We start from the raw sequence: 16,485 nt of genomic DNA, 5'->3' as shown, positions 1-16,485 counted from the left end.
TTATTGTGCATTTCTGAAACTACTAAATGTTATTATGGAAACTTTCTTAAACTTCAGAAGCTCTGATTAAAGACTAAACCAGGTGATGGTTGCACAACTCTGGAAACTTACTGGGGATACTTGTAGAACAATTCTGCAATCCATCTACGGATGGATTTTGTGGTGTAAATGAAAGCTGTTTTTTAAAAAAGACTAATGAGGTGTGTCAGAGTTAACCCGTGTTGGGTATTCCTCTTACAAAAACTTCCAAGGGCTTATAGGGGGTCAGAGAAGGAGACACAAGGGCAGAGCCAGCAAGGAAACCGACAGAACTGTATATCCTGCAGGTTGAAGAGCAGGATACAGAGGAAACTCCAAGCTTCTAGAGACTTCCTTGGCATTGGGAGAGGCAGGGTGATTCAGGTTGTAGACTCCTGGCAGTCGTCTGCACGATTACCGCAATTTCCCTCTTCTCTTTGGCTGTGGACGCTTTCATCCTGTTTACAGACAGGATCAGGTCAAATTATTTAAACGCATGAGTAGCTGTTGGTGGTGTACCTGCAAACGGAGATGGTTGGGTGTATTGTTTCAGCTTCGACATTCTGTCCTTCCAGAAAAGTGGAGAGAACGTGGGTCTAGGAATCATGCATTCATTCAAACCCCGTGTGTTGGATTAATAAACAGCACTCCATCCCGGGCGCCTTTCCAAGCGCTGGACCTGGCATGTCAGGAGCTGGAGTTAGGGCACCTGCGGTCCCTCAACAGGTGTGTGTATGCAATCACCTGCCCAGCCAAGCCGGAGTTAGGACACCTGAGGTCCCTCGACAACTGTGTGCGTGGAACCACCTACCCAGCCGAGCCAGAGTTAGGACACCTGAGGTCCTTGGACAGCTGTGTGTGTTTAAGAACCTGACCAGCTGAGCCGTGTTAGGGCACCTGAGGTCCCTCCACAGCTGCATGTGTGCAATCACCTACCCCGCCGAGCCAGGAGTGTGTTCCGTACGCGGGGGAGGGTGTAATAGCCACTATCCCCCGGGGCTACTGCGAGGATCAGGTCACCTAAGATAACTTACTTGAAAGCATTTTATGGAATTAAGAGCATTATGCAGACCGCAGCGATCACTGCGGGCTGAGTCCAAGCCTGCCCCCATTTTATTGGGGAACCCGCACTATTGGTACAAGCCCGGGGGTCTTTTTCCTGCAATTTTATGAATTCGCCACTTCCTCGGTTCCGCGTTCCAGGTATTTCGCGGCGGGAACGAAGAGTTGTCAAAGCACACCACCGAGTCGCAAAGTCCAGCCTTATTTTGAGTAGGATCGCTGCGCGTACAGAGAAAGCGAGAAGGAATCTCGCTTTTAAAGTCTTTCGCAAACGTCGGACGCGCCGGCTTCAGTCCGCCCTCACCTAACATGGGGCCTGGGGGCTTGGCGCATGCTCCCTGGCGGCTTGGCGCCGCGCACCGCCGCTCGGGGGCGCGCACGTCCGGCGCTGCCGTTGGCCGACTTCCGGCGCTGGCGGAGCTGGATTTCCGCGGGAGCTGGCCGGCTGGTGAGGGTGGCAGGGCGCGTGCGGTGGGGCGGGAAGAGGCAGGTGGGAACTGGGCTTCCGGGCAGAGGGGTCGGGTCAGCATGGGGTGTGTGACGGTGCCGGGCTGGGCGTGGGGACCTGGGCCGCCGCTCGGAGCCGCGGTGGGAAGCGCAGTGAGGACCCGCTCTTGGAACCTGTGCCCGGGAGGGGCCCGCGCTGGAGCTGCCCGGGGTCGCATTCATCCCCCAGCTGGTGGGACTCCAGCTCCCAGGGCGGGGGCCTTAGGAGGGCTGCTGCGTCTGAAGTGCCGGGAACCCTTCTCTGCACGCTGCTGCCTCCTGTCCTTCTTTTTTCTTTTCTGAATCTGTCATTCATCTATGAAACGTAGGACCCGTTCAAGCTGCTCGCTCCCCACCTCTCCCCTCTCCCACCCTCCCTCACCGGGATCGGCAGAACCTTCACGTGTGTATTGAGCTTTAACAACTGAGATCTGGACGCAGGCTGATATGGGGGGCTGGGCGGAGTTCTCCCCTGCTGCTTGGAGAAACTGAATTAGGGAGCTTTATTTTAAGAATCTTTAAAAATTGTCTATCTATATATCTGTCTAATCTAATCTGTCTATCGCTGCCCCCACCGTGGGCCTGGAGCTCACAGCTCCGAGATCAGGAGTTGTACCTGCGCTCTTGTGACTAGAACCAGCTCGGTGCCCTGAATTAGGTTTAAAGGTCTCCCAGAAGGAACTATCTTAGTCGTCTGGACCCAGCTTTAGATGGGCATCGTCAGTGAGGAAGAACTCAGTGTTAAACAAAGCAGTTTATTTTATTCTTGGACCTATTTTATTGAGAGTGAAGTTTTTTGGGCAGAAAGATGCAATCAGTTTCCATACGATGCCTAACTCATGGCCCAAATGCTCCATAGATTAAGCGTGGAGTGGGAAGTTCATGCCCTCTCTCACGTATGCGTTTCTTCAGGAGCATTCATTGAGTATAGCATAGGCAGATCTTGCCAAGTACTAGGGGTGCTGGTTGGAAAAGTCCTTTCCCACAGAAAGCACATAGTTTTGGGGGAAGGAGATAGACAAGGGTGTGAGAAAAGCAATAAATACTGTAAAAGAGGTTTGCTAACAGGATCTATAAGAACATAAAAGATATCCTTCAGCTTAAGTTAGTGTTGCCCTTAAATTGTGATAGCTGAGGGGCACCTGGGTGGCTCAGTGGTTGAGCGTCTGCCTTCGGCTCAGATTGTGATTCTGGGGTCCTGGGATTGAATCCTGCATTGTGCTCTCCACAGGAAGCTTCTCCCTCTGCCTATGTCTGCCTCTCTGTGTCTCTCATTAATAAATAAATAAAATCTTAAAAAAACAAATTATGATAGCTGGAATTGAAGCCAAGAGTCAAGAAGTAACAACATAGAGTATAGTAAGAATCTCTTATTTTCAACACAAATTTTTTGTTAATGTAGCTTAACCTTTTTAAACAACCACACTTTCCTTTTGGATTGCTTTTGTTAACTGAGCTACCTGTTTATGGAAACAGTAGCAAATATTATTGATCTAATAAATTGCTATCTAATGACATTGATGCTATTTTTATCTTATTTTTAAAAACAATTTAAAATAGATAGTATTTATTTGATAGAGTGCTCGTGCTCTAGAGAATATAAGCCAGGGGAGGGGCAGAAGCAGAGGGAGAAACAGACTTCCCCCTGAGCAGGACCCTGGGATTATGACCTGAGCTGAAGGCAGACACTTGACTGAGCCACCCGGACGCCCCCCCTATTTCATTTTGTAGCTGAGAAAAGTGAAGTTCAGGGTACGTAACTTACGCAGGGTCACAAAGCTGGAGAGAAGCTAACTTGGGAAACGAATCAGAAAGTTTGACTCCACAGTTTACTGTTGGCATCATGCTTTTCTACTTCCCTGTTGGTAGTAATGATAACTAACATTTACCAATCATATTTAATTCTTATAACAACTCTTTATGAGGTAAGCACAGTTAGTATCCTTTCAAGTGGAGGAAACTCAAGATCAGAGAGGTTAAGCCACTCAGCCAAGATACTGTACCAACCAGATAGTGGACTTAGGGTTTGGGTGTGACACTAACCACTTTCTCTCACCTCCCACCTAATGGGAGATGGGAGGTTGTGTATTTGGTGTAAAGTACTGTGCCCATGACTGAACATGAGTAAGTGGAAAGATACTTGAAGAAATGCTGTTAATCTGAATGAACATGAGGGTGATGAGAACTTGCTTTTCTCCCTTCAGGATGGAACAGGAGTGGGACTTGTATGCAAGCGAAAGGCAGATGCTCAACCATTGAGCCACCAGGCGTCCCAAGAGTGGGACTTGTACAATGTTGCCCTGTAAGAAGAGGAGGACCACAGTGACAGAGTCCTCACAGGACCAGGGCAACCAGGAGGAAGAGGACCTTGACCTGGAGTCAGCTATTAAGCCATCGTCTGACCAGGTGAAGGACTTGGGGTCAGCATCACTCTCTGGGGGTCCAAGCCATGGCAGAGTGGCTGGCCTCCAGGTTGAGTCATTACAGGATGCCAGCAATCAGCTTTGTGTGGAGGATCCTTCTTTGAGCTCTTTAAGCTCTAGGATACTCACCCAGGACACGAGTGCACCAGTTCTAGAAGCTGTTGATGCGGCCATCTCTCAGGGAATCACCCTCCCTTCCTTGGAATCTTCCCAGCTCCTTCATGCACACGTCGGTAAAGGGAAAGTCCAGGCCCCTGGTGCAAGGAGAGGGAAGAAGATTATGCTGAGGCCTGGACCTGTTTCTCAAGAAGACAGAGGTGATCATCCTATTACAAAGGAGCCTTTTTCAGGAGAGCCTGGTGAAGAAGTCAAGGAAGAAGGAGGTATGATACAAAGGGTTGTTAGGCCATGTTTTCCTTGGTGTATCAGTTTGCCACTGCACTCTTTGCAGTTCCTTTATTTATTTATTCATTCATTCATTCATTCATTCATTCAAAGATCTTATTTATTCATGAAAGAGAGAGAGAAGCAGAGACATAGGCAGGGGGAGAAGCAGGCTCCTACAGGGAGCCCCATGTGGGACTCGATTCCAGGACCCTGGAATCACGCACTGAACTGCTGAGCCACCCAGGTGTCCCCTCTGCAGTTCTTTTACAAAGCAGTATCTCTGAAAGGGGGATACTGATTCAGTATGGAATCAGAAATGCAGGGACATCCATGTGACTCAGTGGTTGAGCTCCTGCCTTTAGCCCAGGGCGTGATCCTGGGGTCCCAGGATTGAGTCCCACATGGAGCTCCCTGCATGGAGCCTGCTTCTCTCTCTGCTTATGTCTCTGCCTTTCTCTCTGTCTTTGTCTTTCATGAACAAATAAAATCTTAAAAAAATGCAGTTCTGACCCTTAGGACTTTACAATTGAGTGGAGACTTCTCCCTCCCATTCTTGAGATTCTCTTCTGTATCCTTTTCTCTCCTCCCTTCATGTCAGGAGGGGAACTCTATGGCGTTTTGTGATTTGGTGGGGATCCATGAAATGGGGCTTGTGGAGGAGGGGCAGCAGTGTAGAGGGACAGACTGCTGCCTGGGACATTGGGTGGGACTCTACAGAGACACCATAACCCTTAGGACTGGAGGGCTGGGTGGTAGTTTGACACTTGGGTATGGGAGGCCAAGAGGAGCAGGCACAGAGGCAGAAGAGGATAGTGACAGGTTGGAGGAAGTGAGAGATGACTTCAGAGTGGTAAGTTATGTTTAGATTGCAAAGGGCTTTGTTTTTCATGGTCAAGTGTTTGAGCTTTTCCCATAGGTGATAACCAACTAATAAATAAAAGAAGCAAAAGGCATAGATCTCACCTCAGCAAGCTTGTAGTCTAGTTGGGAAGACAAGACATAAACACATAGTTCATTTGGAGCAGTTGGAGGTGATATGTAAGTGCGGGAGTTTGTGGTACAGGGAATTAGGAATTTTGAAATTGGGGTTTGATGGATTGGTAGGATTCCATAGACTGGGGAAGGAGTAGAAGTGGGGTGGCACATTCTGGAAACACATGGGCAAGCAGCAGGGCTTCCCGGGGTGAGTGCAGGTGCATACCACATGGGTCCTGGCCGTGCTGCCCCTGAGACCTGACAGTCAACAACCTTGACTGGGATGTTGGCAGCAAGGAGAGAAAAGAGGGTGTATCTTAGAGACATTCCGAGGGAAGGACTAATCTTGCTTGGAGACTGATGCCATGTCAGATACCTGGCCTAGGAATGGTAAAGCACGCATTCGTAGCGCAGGCCTTGGAGGGGTTGAAAAGGGTGTGAGGTGTGAAGTGGGGGCCTTCACAGTAAAATCGAAGTCTGAGATCGAAGTTTGGTAGAGGTAGGAGTAGAGACGGTCAGAGTGTGCATTGTGCTGCTTCTTTGTAGAAAGGAACATGGAAAAAGTGGATGGCCTGAGGCTGAGGAAGAGATAGGGAGGGGAAAACAGAAGAGGTGACAGGAGAGGTCAAAGGAGGAGAGCTATGAAAACAAGGCACATCCCTTAAAAGTTCATGCCATGTTGGCAAATTGAATTGAAATAAAAAATTAAAAAAAAAATGTTTGTGCCAAAGGAGTGAGAAGGATGGTGGGGCCTGATGGGCTTGCAGGTTGGAGGTGCATGAGGGGGACAAGGAGATCAGATTGTGGCCCTTAGGAGCAAGGATGATGGCAGCGGGAGAATGGAAGTGGCCAGGGAGGGGATCCCTGGGTGGCTCAGTGGTTTAGCGCCTGCCTTTGGCCCAGGGCGCAATCCTGGAGTCCTGGGATCAAGTCCCATGTCAGGCTCCCTAGAGCAACAGCTCTAGGCTGCACTCCCCAACAGATGAGTGACCCTGAACCCCTAGTGAATCACCCATTCCTGCCCTGCTAGCACTGGAATCCGTGTCCCCTGCAGGTCCCCCACCTCCATGTCAAACACAAGGAGCTTGGAGAGGACATTTCGGTGAGCCAGCTGTCTCCCTGGCCACTTCCTTTTTTTTTTTTTAAGATTTATTTATTTATTTATTTATGATAGAGAGAGAGAGAGAGGGGCAGAGACACAGGAGGAGGGAGAAGCAGGCTCCCTACTGGGAGCCCAATGTGGGATGCCATCCCAGGACTCCGGGATCATGACTTGAGCCAAAGGCAGACAGACACTCAACCACTGAGCCACTCAGGTGCCCCTAAAAGGGAAATCTTAAAAAAAAAAAAAAAAAAAAAAAAAGAAAAAAAGTGTATTTTTTTGGTTGTTTTGCTTTCTTTTAAGTAACATGTAGTATTATGATTATGTAGAAAAGACCCCCCAAAAATCTGAGTTATTTTGAAATGTAGTAGTTTCCCCATATCCGTGGTTTTAATTATCTGAGGTCAGCCGTGGTCTGGAAGTGGGTGATCCTCCAGACTTCTCATTATAAGGATAGTAGTAGCCTAACACTGTGTCACTATGCCTTTATCACTCCCCTCACTTCACTTCCCCACATAGGCATTCCATCATCTCACATCCTCACAGGAAGGAGGGTGAGTACAGGATAGTAAGCTATTTAGAGAAAAAGAGACCACGTTTGTATAACTCTTGTTAGAGTATTATTATGATTGTTCTGTTTTATTATTTGTTAATCTTACTGCTTAACTTATAAATTAAACTATCATAAATATGTATAGGAAAAAAATACAGTATTATAGGGTTCAGTTCTATAGGAGGTTTCAGGCAACACTGGGACTTTTGGAACATATGTCCCGAGGGTAAGCAGAGGGCTACTATATCAGCATTTTGTTATAGTTGGTATATTGTGAGATCATGTTTCTAGACTGCAGGTGCTAGTGATTATTATATTTTTTAAAGATTTTATTTATGAGAGAGAGAGAGAGAGAAAGAATAGATAGGGAGGGGAAGGGCAGAGGGAGAAGCAGACTCCTTGCTAAGCAGGGAGCCCAACACGGAACTTGATCCCAGAACTCTGGGATCATGATGCAAGCGGAAGGCAGATGCTTCACCGACTGAACCACCCAGGTGCCCCAGGTGCTGGTGATTAAACCTTCCTTGTGTTGGTGTGTATTTCCCCCTTCCCTCTTTTTTTTTTTTCCAGAATTTTAATTGTTCTTTGAGATTGATTCACATACCCTAATTCCTACTTATACTTTTTTTTTCTTTACCTTCTAAAATGATTAACTTAGGCAGATTTTGGCTTATAATTAGTTGACTTGTACAGTTCTCAGCTGATTATTTTCATATTATTAATTCACAGTTTTTAAGCTGGCAGTAAACAAGTTATAGATGTGCGCTGTGTAAGGCTTTCCCTTTTCTGTCCCTCTTACCCTTCTCAGCTTCCCTTTCTAGGGGGTTTGAGCATCTAGCACAGAGATAGAGGAAAAGAAGAGTGGGGTTCCTGCAGGGTTCTCTGAGATGGGAAATTGAGAAGCAATATGATGTGGTCATAGAAAAGGGAACATTTTTGGGGCACCTGGCTGGTTCAGTCAGAAGAGGATGTGACTCTTGATCTCAGAGTTGTGAGTTTGAGCCCCACATTGGGTGTAGAGATTACTTAAATATATAAAACTTAAAAAAAAAAAAAGGACATTTTCTCTATGGCTGGTAAGCTGTAGGGACAGTGTTAGAGGAATTCCAAATGCGTTTTAGGTGGTAGAAGTATCATTGATGGAAACTACATTATAAAGTGAACTTCTGATATGTTTGATTAAAAAGTCTTTTATGTTGGTTCAATTGTGAAAATGTCAGCATTGTTAATTCTAAAACTTGCTCAAGATTGTTGATTAAAAGAGAACACCGTGCTGTTTATTGAAGTTCTCTTTTCTAAGACATTTGGCTGAGAGCAACCTTGGATTTGATGGATTTGGTATTGGACTCTTTGTCTAGTCCCTATGAAAGCCAAAGCCCTGGGATGTTTTGACATTATGGAGTGATCATGGGTTCTGGAAGTGAAGGATAGAAGATTGAGAGTAAATGCAATTAAGGATTAATTCATGCTTTATTTAAAATTAAAGCTTTTCTTTTTCTTTGTTGGAGGAGAGGATGGTCTGTTTGTTTATTTATTTATTTATTTATTTATTTATTTAGATTTTATTTATTTATTTATGAGAGACAGAGAGAGACACACACACACAGGCAGAGGGAGAAGCAGGCTCCATGCAGGGAGCCTGACATGGGACTTGATCCCGGGTCTCTGATCCGGGGTCTCCAGGATGATGCCCTGGGCTGAAGGTGGCGCTAAACCACTGAGCCACCTGGGCTGCCCTGGATGGTCCAATTTAAAACCATGTTTACCGAGACCTGGCGGAGTCGCCAAAAACAAAACAAAACAAAAAATAAAACCATGTTTACACCACTTGGAAGTGCCAACGTCGATGAGATATCAGGTCACAGGATGAAGGCTGCTTTGTGTGGAGCTCAGTGATAACTTGATCTCTTTTTGAAAATGTTCTGAATGTGTAATACACAAACATGGAAACAATTCATAAATGCTGACAGTCCACAGTGAAAAGTTAGGTGCCCTTTCCCTCTGTCCCCTTCCCCCAGGTTCTTATCTCAGGAGTAAGTAGTCACTGGTTAGCACTCCCTGTGTGTCTTCTGTGGCTGTTCTGTCTGCATGACAACCTGTCATGTTTATTGTTTACTTTTGCTACAGCACGAGTGCTTATTTGCTTTGTAAATATTCCGTCTTCCCCAGAAGAAAGGTAGCACTCATGAGGAGTTGAGGTAAAGGAGAAGGTTGTCTTTTTTTTTTTTTTTTAAGATTTATTAATTTATTCATGAGAGACCGAGAGAGAGAGAGAGAGAGAGACATAGGCAGAGGGAGAAGCAGGCTCTCCATAGGAGCCCCATGGGGGACTTGATCCCAGACCCCAGGATCACAACCTGAGTCTAAGGCAGCCGCTCAACCGCTGAGCCACCCAGGCATCCCAAGGGGAAGGTTGTCATTGATAATTTTATGGTGACTTTTACTCCAATTTCTGCATAATTTAGAGTCAGAAAGTTCAGGACATTGATAATGGATTAAATGTGGTGTTAATGATTATCCTTATAAAATGTACCTTTGTCATCAGGAATATAACAGCCCCCACCCTACAATTATGGTTTTGATTTCTCCAAAGGAAAAAGAAATGTATAACTCAAAGCATATTTTAAGTAGAAAGACCTTGGGGTGCCTGGCTGGCTGTAACTCCTAATCTCAGGGTCATGAGTTCAAGCCCCACGATGAGCTTGGAGCCTACTTAAAATTAAAAGGAAAAAAAAAATAAAAGAAATATGTTGTAGTCATTATGTGGTTCACCTCCCTGACATAACAGGTGAGCTTGGATCTGAGCTTTTATTTCTTAGGACCCTATCTTTAAAAGGGAGAGGAGAATGCCTATATAGTGTATGTATCATTAGTGAAGTTACCCAGCTATAAATGACTTTACAACAAAATGCTGATTTCTACAACTTAGTATGATGGATAATGGGCAAAGTATAGAGCAATACTTGTGATTTTTCCAGGAAAACCTCAGTTGCATTCTGGAGGGGCGATGCCTTTGCTGCCATTAGGCAGCCACTCTGCAAAACCAGGAGCCCAGCCTGGGAAGTCCCCTCAGCCAGATGTATGTGCCTGTCCTCAAGAAAAGCCACTTGGGACTCTGGCTTCGCAAGCTGAGGATGAGACAGAGGATGGTGGACTCTTCATTCCGATGGGTAGGCTTTCTTTTTCTTCTTTTGTAATTAAACTCCAAAAAAGTCTTTATTGAAGCATAATATAAAGTATAATATGCAGAAAGCTCCATGTATCGTAAGATATCCTGAATTTTTGGAGACAAATAACTCATGCAGCCAGGAACCATATCAACAGAGCACTACCTGTACCCTTTCAGTTATAAACAGCATCTCACCTGTTGGGGACTGTTAATTCTGACTTCTGGCAGAACAATTTGGTTCACCTGTTTTGTACTATGAGTAGAATCCTATGTTTTTATGAGTGCATTTTGGCCCATGTTGTTGCATGTACTTGTAGATTGTTCATTTTCATTGCTGTGTAGTATTGTTTGAGTATTCTAGATTTTCTGTATCCATTCAACTCTTAATGGGCGTTAGGATAGTTTCTGGTTGCAGGCTACTCTGAATGGTGCTGTTGTAAACATTCTACTACAGATCTTTGTGTGAACATCTCCATTTGATTTTTGTTGGGTGGAATTGCTGGGTCACAGGATTAGGCCTCTGAAATTTTTTTGAAATACTGTATTTTTTGTGAATTATAACACATATAGACAAGTGAATAAGGACTTTATTCAGCTTAACAGTTTTATAGTGAGCACCTGTGATTTCTTTTCTTGTTTTTTAAATATTATTTATTTTATAGTGGGAAGAGAGATAGTGTGCATGAGTGAGGTGTGGGGCCACGGGAGAAGCAGACTCCCTCCCGAGCAGGGAGTCCAACATGGGGCTTAATGGTAGGATCCCAGGGCCATGAGCTGAGCTCAAGGCAAATGCTTAACCAACTGAGCCACCCAGGTGCCCCTTGTGAATTCTTTTTCTTATTGCAAATACTAATGATGATCGTGAACATCGCACCCTACCTTATTTGGGGGAAGGTAGTCCATATTCTTGTTTGGGGGCTTTGTTTTGTTTTTAGAAGTGGGGAGGGGCAGAGGGAGTGGGAGGACCTCAAGCACACTCCCTGTTGAGCACAGATCCTACGCAGAACTCAGTCTTATGACCCTGAGATCACAACCTGAGCTAAAATCAAGAGTTGGACGCTTAACTGAGCCAGCCGGGTGTCCCCGTATTCCTCATTTATGCATGAGAGAGTTGTAGACTTCTTGTGGATACAGTATTTTTTTTTTTTAATTTTTTAAAATTTTCATTTATTTGTTTGACAGAAAGAGAGCAGGGGACAGAGAGAGGGAGATGCAGGCTCCCTGCTCAGCATGGGACTCGATCATGACCTCAGCTGAAGGTAGATGCTTAACTGACTGAGCCACCCAGGCACACTGACTTTTTATAGATATATTGTATCTGATTAGGGAGATTCTTTTCCTAATTTTATGAGAGTTTTATCATATTGAATTGTGTCAGTGCTTTTCTGTATTAAGATGATCATACGGTTTTTCTTCTTTATTCTTTTTTTTTTTTCTTTAAGATTTATTTATTTATGGGATCCCCGGGTGGCACAGCGGTTTGGCGCCTGCCTTTGGCCCAGGGCGCGATCCTGGAGACCCGGGATCGAATCCCACGTCAGGGTCCTGGTGCATGGAGCCTGCTTCTCCCTCTGCCTGTGTCTCTGCCTCTCTCTCTCTCTCTGTGTGACTATCATAAAAAAAAAAAAAAAAAAAAAAAGATTTATTTATTTATTTATGATAGACATAGAGAGAGAGAGAGGCAGAGACACAGGAGGAGGGAGAAGCAGGCTCCATGCCAGGAGCCCGACGCGGGACTCGATCCCGGGACTCCAGGATCGGGCCCTGGGCCAAAGGCAGGCGCTAAACCCCTGAGCCACCCAGGGATCCCCTTCTTCTTTATTCTATTAATGTGGAGATTAATGTTGATTCTTACTGTTGGATTTATTGAGATATAATTTGCATACAATAAAATTTATCCAATGAGTTTGAAACATGTGCATAATTATGTAACTGCCAACACCATCAGCATGTGGGGCATTTCCCTAACTCTGAAAGCTCTCTCATCCCTGTTGCAGGCCTTCATTCACAGCCCAGTCTTAGCTGCCCGCTTGTATCCTTGCAGTTCTGTGTTTCCTGCAGTATTATGCTTCTGTGGTATGGATCCTGTCACATCTGGTATCTTCTGCCTAGTACAATGCTTCTGAGATTCGTTCATGTTTGTTCTTTTCATTGCTGAGTAGTATTCTATCCCATAGATGTACCACAATTAATTTGTTCACTAGTTGATGGACATTTGGGTGGTTCCCAGCTTTTGCCTGAAGCTGCTATAAACATTCAGATATAGGTCTTTGATAGACATAAGTTTTTATTTTTCTTGGGTAAATCACTAGAAGTAATGTTTCTGGGGCCTATGGTATTATATATGTTTAACTTTATAAGAAATTGCTGACCTATTTTCCAAAGTGGCTGTATCATTTTACACTCCCACCACGTGTGAGATTTACAAATGAGCTACATTCTTGCCAGGATCTATCAGACTTTTAAATTGTATCCATTCTAGGAGGTGTATTTCCTTGTGGTTTTAACTTGCTTTCCCTAAGGAATAATTATGTAGAGCATATTTTCATGTGTTTATTGGCCGTTTATAGATCTTTTTTGATGAAATGTTTGTTCATTGTTCTGTTGTATGCATTTATTCCTTTTGTAATTGGTACATGTCTTGCAAGAGATACTTTTTTTTTTTTTTTTAAGATTTTATTTATTTATTTTAGAGAGGTAGAGAGAAAGAATCCCAGGCATACGCCCAGCTGAGCACAGAGCCAGATGCAGAGCACTATCCCAAGACCCTCTTTCCCAAGACCCCTAAAATCAAGAATCAGATGCTTAACCAATTGGGACATCCAGGCACTCCTTGCAGAAGATACTTTAAAACTAGGCATATATCCTGTTTCTCCTCAAACTTTTGCTCACTTATTTTATTTTACTTTTTTTTGCCCACTAATTTTAGCATCCATTGGTAGATTGCCTGTAACAATTATTACTGTGTTGTTCATATGGTAATTCTTTTCTTTTTTCTTTTCTTATCTTTTCTTTTCTTTTCTTTTCTTCTTTTTTCTTTCTTTTCTTGCTTCTTTCAGATTTTATTGATTCATGAGAGACACACAGAGAGAGGCACAGACATAGGTAGAGGGAGAAGCAGGCTCCCGGTGGGGAGCACGATGTGGGACTCGATCAAGTCCTGAGCCAAAGGCAGACGCTCAACTGCTGAGCCACCCAGGCGCCCTAATTGGGATTTTCTATAAAGAAGAGCTGTCCCTTTTCCCTCCTTTTATTTATTTATTCATTTTTATGTGAGTATGGACTCATGGATATTTACTATTTGAGTTACAATGTGATATTGTTATATTTTGCTCAGAATGTTTTAGTGTTGGCTGTGGGAAGATACTTCAAGTTTCACTTTTATGGAGTATGGTTTTGGTATCATTTCAAGGAACACTGCCTAATCCTGAGTTGCTTGGCTGGCTCATTTGGTGGAGCCTGTGACTCTTGATCTTGGGGTTATGACTTGGGGTTATGAGCCCCACGTTGGGTGTCGAGTTTACTTTTGAAAAAAAAAAAAGAAACTCTGCCCAATCCAAGGTCACAAAGTTTCTTTCTTTTTTTTTAAGATTTTTATTTTTTTATTCATGAGAGACACAGAGAGGGGCAGAGACATAGGCAGAGGGAGGAGAAGCAGGCTCTACGCAGAGCCCCATGTGGGACTCAATCCCGGAACTCCGGGATCACATCCTGAGCTGAAGGCAGACGCTCAACCTCTGAGCCACACAGGAGTCCCTGGTCACAAAGTTTCTTTTGTGCAAGTTACATATTCCATTTAGATATATGATCCATTTTGATTGATTTATTTATTTTTAAAATATTTTATTTATTCATGACGGGGTGCAGAGACACAGGCAGAGGGAGAAGCAGGCTCCATGCGGGGAGCCTGACATGGGACTGGATCCCAGGTCTCCAGGATCACACCCTGGGCTGAAGGTGGTGCTAAACCGCTGAGCCACCTGGGCTGCCCTCCATTTTGATTTAATTTTTTGTATCCTGTGTGAGACATATTTGAGATTCTTTTTTGCATGTGGATGTTTTTTTCAGCCCTTTTTTTGGAAAAGATTCCTTTCTCCATTAAATTACCTTTGTACCAGTGTGAAAAACTCGCTGGCCATATTAGTGTGGGTCTTTTCTGGAGTCGGTTCTGTCCATTGATCTGTGTCTGAACTTTTGCAGATACCAGGCAGGTTTAATCCTTTAATCCAGCTTCACAGTAAGTGTCAAGATCAGATAGTCTAGGGACCCCTGGGTGGCTCAGCCTTACTTTCTGTGTCTTTCATGAATAAATAAATAAAATCTTAAAAAAAAATCAACTAGTCTGAGTCTTTGCCTTTGTCCTTTTTTAAAATTAAATTTTTCTTAAAATAATTTATTTATTCATGAGAGACAGAGAGAGAGAGAGAGAGAGAGAGGCAGAGACATAGGCAGAGGGAGAAGCAGGCTCCCTGCGGGTACCTGATGCTGGACTCAATCCCAGGTTCCTGAAATCATGACCTGAGCCAAAGGCAGAAGCTCAAGCAATGAGCCACCCAGGCATCCCTATTGTTTTTTTTTTTTTTTTTTTAAGAGGGAGAGCAGGGGAGGAGCAGAGGGAGAAGGAGAGAAGAATGACCCTGAGATCATGACCTGAGCGAGGCCCCTATTTCTTTCTTTTCTTTTTTTTTTTTTTAATTTTAATTTAAATTTTTTTTTTAAGATTTTATTTATTCATGAGAGACAGAGAGAGAGAGGCAGGCAGAGACATAGGCCGAGGGAGAAGCAGGCTCCATGCAGGGAGTCTGACATGGGACTTCATCCCGGGTCCCCAGGATCAGGCCCTGGGCTGAAGGTGGCACCAAACCGCTAAGCCACCCTGGCTGCCCCCCTATTTATTTCTAGTTTAATTCCACTGTGGTCGGGCAGCCCCAGTGGCGCAGCGGTTTAGCGCCGCCTGCAGCCCAGGGCGTGATCCTAGAGACCCTGGATCGAGTCCCACGTCAGGCTCCCTGCATGAAGCCTGCTTCTCCTGTGTCTCTGCCTCTCTCTCTCTCTCTCCCCGCATCTCTATGAATAAGTAAATAAAATCTTAAAAAATTCCACTATGGTCAGAGAGTATATTCTGTTTGATTCCTGACCTTTACAAATTGTGACTTGGTTAGCATATGGTCTGTTTCATGTGCCCTTAAAAAATAATGTATTTTGTAGGTGTTCTAAATATGTCATTCATTCATTCATTCATTCATTCATTTATTTACTTTTTTTTAAAATTTATTTATTTATGATAGTCACAGAGAGAGAGAGAGAGAGAGGCAGAGACACAGGCAGAGGAAGAAGCAGGCTCCATGCACCGGGAGCCCGATGTGGGATTCGATCCCGGGTCTCCAGGATCGCGCCCTGGGCCAAAGGCAGGCGCCAAACCGCTGCACCACCCAGGGATCCCCATTTATTTACTTTTAAATATTTTATTTATTCATGAGAGAGAGAGAGAGGCAGAGACACAGGCAGAGGGAGAAGCAGGCTCTATGCTGGGAGCCCAACGTGGAACTTGATCCCGGGTCTTCAGGATCACGCCCTGGGCCGAAGGCGGCATTAAACCGCTGAGCCACCCGGGCTGCCCTAAATATGCCATTTAGATCAAGTATAATGTTCTTTATATGTTTGTAAGGTCAAGTTTGTTAATTATGTTGTTAAGATCTTTTATGTCTGTATTGATTTCTTGATCTACTGTTACATTTGTTACTGACATTTGTTGAAATATCCAGATTTGACTTTGGCTGTATCCTTTTTTTTTTTTTTTTTTTTATTTTCCTGTCAGCTTTTGTATATTTAAGTCTATTATCAGATGTATACAGATTTAGAATTGTTTTCTTATTTATTTATATATTTAACTTTTTTTTTTTTTTCCTTTTTTTGGTAGACTCCATGCCCAGCATGGAGCCCAGTGCAAGGCTTGAACTTATGACCCTGAGATCAAGACCTGGGCTGAAATGAAGAGTTGGATGCTTAACTAAGCCACCCAGAAGCCCCTATTTTCCTTTTGAATTGATTCACTTAGTATGAAATGTTTCTTTTTATCTTTATATTCTGGCCTAAGGTTTACTTTGTAACAGATATTTGTGTATACATGTTATAAATATTTATATTCTTTTGCTTTCAACTTTTTTTGTTTGTTTTTAAAATGTTTCTTTTATGGGACGTTTGGGTGGCTTAGTGATTAGCATCTGCCTTTGGCTCAGGGTGTGATCCCAGGGTCCTGGGATCGAATCCTGTATCAGACTTCCTGGGGGAAGCCTGCTTCTCCCTCTGC

General features: G+C 44.2%; 1 protein-coding gene and 1 long non-coding RNA gene across 9 annotated transcripts in view; both read left to right on the top strand.

Annotated features, from left to right (window-relative positions):
* GON4L (gon-4 like) overlaps positions 1-16,485 on the top strand; it is a 75,309-nt gene that overhangs the window by 1,383 nt on the left and 57,441 nt on the right. For 4 of the 8 annotated variants that reach the window (XM_072829880.1, XM_072829878.1, XM_072829883.1 and 1 more), the window contains exons 1-3: positions 1,451-1,528; positions 3,771-4,372; positions 9,985-10,176. In XM_072829880.1, coding sequence (XP_072685981.1) covers positions 3,859-4,372; positions 9,985-10,176 — 706 coding nt within the window. In that variant the 5' untranslated portion in view covers positions 1,451-1,528; positions 3,771-3,858. Of the gene's footprint in view, positions 1-1,444; positions 1,571-3,770; positions 4,373-9,984; positions 10,177-16,485 lie in introns of those variants that run through there. The other 4 variants (XM_072829882.1, XM_072829876.1, XM_072829877.1 and 1 more) reach the window with 4 other exon arrangements.
* Positions 13,307-16,335, top strand: LOC140635354 (uncharacterized). Its single transcript, XR_012032689.1, has 2 exons — positions 13,307-13,447; positions 16,096-16,335. It is a non-coding gene; the product is annotated as an uncharacterized lncRNA (long non-coding RNA).

Source organism: Canis lupus, chromosome 6 (assembly GCF_048164855.1).
Source record: "Canis lupus baileyi chromosome 6, mCanLup2.hap1, whole genome shotgun sequence".
Classification (NCBI taxonomy): domain Eukaryota; kingdom Metazoa; phylum Chordata; class Mammalia; order Carnivora; family Canidae; genus Canis; species Canis lupus.
This window is presented reverse-complemented; position numbering and strand designations above follow the sequence as displayed.